This window comes from Arvicanthis niloticus, chromosome 2, assembly GCF_011762505.2.
Source record: "Arvicanthis niloticus isolate mArvNil1 chromosome 2, mArvNil1.pat.X, whole genome shotgun sequence".
Taxonomy (NCBI): Eukaryota; Metazoa; Chordata; class Mammalia; order Rodentia; family Muridae; genus Arvicanthis; species Arvicanthis niloticus.
This window is the reverse complement of record NC_047659.1, coordinates 49,441,584-49,447,583: the sequence shown is the minus strand read 5'-3', so window position 1 is coordinate 49,447,583 and position 6,000 is coordinate 49,441,584. Positions and strand designations below refer to the sequence as shown.

At 43.5% G+C, this 6,000-nt stretch overlaps 1 protein-coding gene across 2 annotated transcripts; it reads left to right on the top strand.

Annotated features, from left to right (window-relative positions):
- Positions 1-240: 240 nt before the first annotated feature.
- Atp5mc3 (ATP synthase membrane subunit c locus 3) lies at positions 241-3,214 on the top strand. 2 transcript variants are annotated; one of them, XM_034496827.2, is made up of 5 exons: positions 241-400; positions 583-688; positions 1,683-1,760; positions 2,274-2,467; positions 2,956-3,214. In XM_034496827.2, the coding sequence occupies exons 2-5, from the start codon at positions 650-652 to the stop codon at positions 3,068-3,070; spliced, it is 426 nt and encodes a 141-aa protein (XP_034352718.1). In that variant the 5' UTR covers positions 241-400; positions 583-649; the 3' UTR covers positions 3,071-3,214. The 2 variants fall into 2 exon arrangements, with proteins under 2 accessions (XP_034352718.1, XP_076785032.1); XM_076928917.1 differs by having other exon boundaries at positions 388-410.
- The last annotated feature ends 2,786 nt before the right edge of the window (positions 3,215-6,000 follow it).

The window sequence follows — 6,000 nt, the reverse complement described above, 5'->3', positions numbered from 1 at the left end:
GGCCTGCCTGAGCTACTCACCCTGTCTGAAATAAAACTGAAAACAGGGTCGGCTTATAGCTCCCCGGTAGAACCCCTGCCTGGCACGTGCAAGGAGCGAGGCTCGGTCCGCAGCAGCGACAAAAATTAAAAATTATCTTCACCGTTACTGACACTAACAATGGCAGGAGTAGTCTTCAGTGTGCTCCTTTTCATTTCACTGGCCGCCAGCCTGTTCCCGAGGACCTGTCATTGTCTTCCTCGGCTGGTTACCAATAAAGTTGTTACAAAGTGACCTTGAGCGTCTTCCCCCGCCTTCTCCATCCGGGTGCTGCGGCGTGGATAAGAGCCGCACCGCGCTTGCGCGCCCAGCCCCACTGCTTCGACCTCTGCCGCCGCTGCCGCCGCCGCCGCCTCGGGAGGTAAGCGGAGGTAAACGGAGGGCGCGGGGCCGGGGCGGAGCGGGTCTCCGGGCCCTATCCACCCGGCTTGCGCCTCCCGGGCACGCGGCCACGCAGACAGCCTGCGCGGGCCCCTCGGGGCCGGGGTGGGAAGGCCAGGCCCCGGAGGGACACTTGACCTTAAGCCTCTTTTCGCTCCGCAGAGAGGAAGCGGGAGAGGAGCCCACGTCGCCTGTCACCTTTATCCACGCCGCGCCGCCAGGAAGAAAGATGTTCGCCTGCGCCAAGCTCGCCCGCACCCCTGCTCTGGTGCGTAACCCGGGCGTTCACGCCGAGGGACCGGCTCTCCTTCACCCTTGCCCCGATGTCCTCTCCTCCCTCCCTCCCGACCCTGGGGCCTGCAGACTGTTCCCGGCCATGTGTCCCCCGAGGCCTAGCTGTCAGGCCTTCTGGGCGTAGGTCACAGCCTCCTTGCTCGTGGAGCTCGCCCCTCCCCCACCTCCCGGTCCCTATGGAGTTGGGGCGACGCGAAGGTCGGGGTGCTGGGAAGTTAGGAAGGGGGCCGCTGAGGCCTAGTTGGCTCCACAGCGTTTCCCATGCGTGTCTGTAGGTCACACTCGCCGCTGCAGAGGGAGGGACTTTGCTTTCTTGTGTGGGCGGAGAAAGGTATCGGGGAGCCCCGAAGCTTGCTTTTTTGAGGCTTTAAGTGAAGTCTGATTCTAAAGGATTTGTCCTAGAGAATGGGGTCCTGGTTCTGAAGGTATTTTCCATGACCTTTAGTGTCGTGGACATTCAAGGACAGAGAAGCCAGACTGCCAGATGTCCTTATAGTGAGAGTACTGCACCGATTGTTAAGCTGACACATCGAACTGCTTAACTCTTTAGTAAATTTAGAATTAGTGGGCATTTAGGAATCCTTTGTAACAGTAGGAGCTCCGTTAACTGCTAGACTATTTTAAATGATCACATTCACAGCGACACTCCTATGAGTCCACACAGACGTACTTGAATTACAGCACTACAATTACTGAAACTGCTCCAACATTCAGACACTTTGTAACTAATTGTTCTTAGGATTTTTGTTTACAACTGGATTAGGTAGATAGAATGTTCCACGGTTCATTAGCGTGAAGTTTTAGGTTGGCTCTGGATTCAAAATGACCAAAAGCCAAGCTAATTGCACAGATAATAATCTCTGTTCTTTCTCTCCTGCTTTCTCCTTTAGAATTTACAGTTACACAGGAGGTCACTGAAGACTAATCTGTTCTCTTAATAACTTGAAATTCTTTCCTTCCATTAATAGATCCGAGCTGGAACCAGAGTTGCATATAGACCAATTTCTGCATCAGTGTTATCTCGACCAGAGACTAGGACTGGAGAGGTAAGTAGTAATAACAGAAATTAGGAAACACTCCCAAATGAGTCTTACAGTGCTGTTATCGTGAAGGGGTGTATTAATGGATGGCTCCATGGAGGTTTCTTTCCAGTTTTATTAAATAATAGGTAGAAGGTGAGCCACTGAAAGGAACTTTGGTGGCCAGCACAACTCCCTGAATTAGCAAATATTTTAGGCTGTATTTATAGTTTTGAGTTGTCTGTATTTAAGATTAAAATAGCCATGGTTATCCAAAAAAAAAAAAAAAAAAAAAAAAAAGCCTGCTCTGTTGAAAAGCATACTCACAGTTCTGTTTTATACTTTTTAACAATCCTAAGAGGTATGGGTATTGTTAACTATCTTATACGAGATAAGAATTATATCAAACTCTTGGTTTTCTTTTTCATTGTGCCATATAATTATTCATACCAAGCTGCAATATGAGTTACTGTTTTGGCACTATAGTAGTTAAAATCAATGTGATTACTGAATTGACCTTTGCCTTATTTCTCTTCCCAGGGCTCTACAGTATTTAATGGGGCCCAGAATGGTATGTGTCAGCTGATCCGAAGGGAGTTTCAGACCAGTGTAATCAGCAGAGACATTGATACTGCTGCCAAATTCATTGGTGCAGGTGCTGCAACAGTAGGAGTTGCTGGTTCTGGTGCTGGTATTGGAACAGTCTTTGGCAGTCTTATCATTGGATATGCCAGGTAATCACATCTGTCTCAGAGTAAGGTAAAGACACAATGGGAAGCTATAATTGGAAATAGGAAAGTGATGAAATAATAGTAGCCCCTTTGAATGAAGTGCCTATTGTGTGTCTTGCATTATATTGTGAGCTGTGTGTGCATTGGTCACTTAAATGAGAAGGATAAAGCCAAGGGCTAGGGCACATGCCTGTAACTCCAACCAGTCAGGAGAGTCAAGAGGATATCACAAGTGTCAGGACCCCTCAGAATGCGTGTAAATTAAACATATTTCCATTACAAAGATAGCTCCCTAACTGTATGCCTCATGATTAGGCGTGGGTAAAAAAATCTGAGAGACAAAGCAAGTGGTATATGAGATAGCACCCCCATAGAACTTTGTGTTTGTGAAGATCCCCATACTAGTTATCTAACTCTTTACCATTTACCGAATGTGCTGACATTAATATATTACTTCAAAGTAACAGTCATCTGTGTTGTGTCTCTTTTAGAAACCCTTCACTGAAGCAGCAGCTGTTCTCATACGCTATCCTGGGATTTGCCTTGTCTGAAGCTATGGGTCTCTTTTGTTTGATGGTTGCGTTCTTGATCTTGTTTGCCATGTAACAGAAATTACTGCCTGAAATGTTGGCATTCATAGTAATTACGGATGTAATTCTGTGTATCTTGCTGTGACTCCGAAGACTAGTACTGGTGTCATGGAAATATGTGTTATTTCCAAAGTCATTTCATTAAAGATGAAAACTTTAATTTTTGCTGTGATTTGTACTTAAATAAATGTGGATCATCATAAAGATGATGCATTGAGGTAGGTGGTTGTCCAGGTCAGAGGAAGGGATAGCAGGTACTCCGGTTTTGGAAAAGTGCTCTATATGATTTTTATGGGAATTCTCTGATGTAGTGTTTCACAGATTACAATATATGGGGCTTTTGTTTCTTAATGTAAAGAAGAAATATTGTAGTCCTTTGAGCGTCTTTGAAACAATAATGCAAACCACATCAAAATAGTTTTGTGTTTTTAAAAGTTAACTATGAATCAGTACACATAAAAACATAATCTCCTTCCAGGTGGATATGGCCGCCCTTTCATTGCTGTTCTAAAAAGAACTCATGGCAGCTTCCTGGGACTAGGAAGCAGTTCCTGGAAGGGAATGAGATATTTGTGTTTCTGTAAACCTCACATTAAGTAGATCAGTATCTACATAAGTAATCACTTGTCTTTTGAGAAGGGATCCAGGCAAACTGGCAGCTAGTTTCTTATTTTTAACAAGTCTCTTTTAAACAGTTGTCAAAAGTAAATTGGCTACATTTTTTTAATCCTCTGAAACACTGCTGCTGCCATTTGTAGAGGAAGTTTTAGGAATGATGGCCAGGCAAGTGTCTATCTCCAGTACTGCATGTTGCTTCTTGCTCGATCAGACTTTTCCTGCTAAAAGGAAAAAAGTGGGTGCTACCATAGAAAGACCAACCGTTCTTGCCCTAACAGATTAAACTACCATTAGCTCAACATCTAAGTTCCTGGTTTGGGGTAGAAGATAGTGGAAGGTGGCAGGGTAAAAAGGGGCAAACCAGAACGATAGGATGTGTGAAAGGGCCGGGATGAAACCCACTACTCTGTATGCTAACAGAATTTTTAAGTTTCAGCATTTTTTTGTTTGAAGACGTAGAGAATTAGTACAAACAGGAAGAGTGCTTTACTTTAGTGCCCTCTGCCTAAGTTAGTTTCAACTGAGAAGTAGAATGGGTGAAGCACAGTGGGAACCCATCTGCAGCACCTAGATGCTTGTTTACGTTAGTCCCTCCTTTCTTAGCCTGTAGTGAGAGTCCTGATGCTGGGACTTAGCAATCTGAATTTTAAACAAGTTTCCTAGGCAGCTCTGTGTGTGTGTGTGTGTGTGTGTGTGTAAGTGTGTAAGAGAATACACACAGACACACACTATTAGAGAATCACTACTTAGACAACCTTGCTTTTTCTTTTTTCTTTTTCTTTTTCTTTTCTTTTTTTTTTTTTTTAAGAGGGCCTAAAAGAACAGAAACTATGTCATTCATCTGGTCTATCACAAAATTTCTGGAAAAAGTTTGCAACAAAATACACAGTAAAGTCATCACATTTTTTTTAAATCATAGGGAAAACTTAGATGAATTAATTTTTTCCAAGTTCATTTTAAATAAAATCAGTCTTGGGAAGACTTCCCTGTGGGGCTCCTTAGAGATCAAAATGGGAAGCAGTGTTGCTGGGAAAGAGATGCTGTGCTTGGGGAAATGCCAAGTATAAAAACTCCCTGTGCGCAGAGTATACAGACTTCAGTTTAACCGGGCAAGTCTTTTAGAAACTGATTAGAGCTACAGGGTCTTTTACCTCGACGGGACAAATGCTACATCAAATTTTATGCCCGGAGAAAGAGTTACAGTGTAGCATTTTGCTGTTTTTTAAGACAAATCTCACTAAGTAAGCCAATGCTTCTGCCTGGGGTCCCAAGCACTGGGCTTACAGGTTTGTGCACCACTCTTGGCTCTGTGGTGCCACCACAAAGCTGTGTTGTTAACCCTGCACTGCTTTGTAACAAGTGCCACCTCCCTTATGTTTATGAGCTTAGAAATAGATACAGAAGGGAAATACTTTTGAATAACTTGTTTCTGATGGTGCTAAAAGAGACGTTACTTTCATACCAACCAAAAGTTCTCTGTTGAGAATCCTAGGCTGATTTTATAATTCCCAACAGGCACGAGCACCTCAGAACAACAGTGCCAGTTCAACTCGTTTACTCCGAATGTTCCTTGGCACGTTGGCAGATTTTTCATTTGATTTTGTGTTTTCTTTAATAGAGGAATGTGTGTGAGGAGGTCATGCTGCTGAGTTATACCCTTGCCTTAAAATATGGTGTTTTTAATAGTTCAGTGGTTAACTCAGTTTGAGTATAAAATGAGCTTTGAACTAATGAGAAACTTATGTAGCTGTAAACTCCAGACATTTGATTAAAATTAAAACAGTAGGTGAATTTCCTACTGTTACAAATAAGCATAAGAATGAGATGTTTGGAAGGGGTAGGAATCATTTTCCAGGAAAGAGATCATTTGGAAACACTACTGCAAAACTTGCAGCTGTGTTTTAGAATTGTTAAAAGAGACCAAGGTGGGGTGGTGCTTGTGCATGCCTTTAGTCTGGGAAGGAGAGGCTGTTGTAGCTCTGAGTTCAAGGCTAGCCTAGTTTAGAGATTGAGTTCCAGAATAGCCAGGACTATACAGGTAAACCCTGTATTGGAAGAGAGAGAGAGAGAGAGAGAGAGAGAGAGAGAGAGAGAGAGAGAGAGAGAGACCAGTGTAGAATGGCTCTAAGGCAGCAGTACCAGTGGTTACCATAGCAGATCTTCTAGGGATAAATAGGATGTTGTGTGGCCAGAAATTTCCTGGAGAGATGCTAAATAGGGGCCCGTGATGAAACATGTATGGATACTACCAAACCCTAACTTAAACCAATGAGTTTTATTGGAATTATTTACAAAAATATTGGTGAGGGATTACTTACAGTAGCAGAA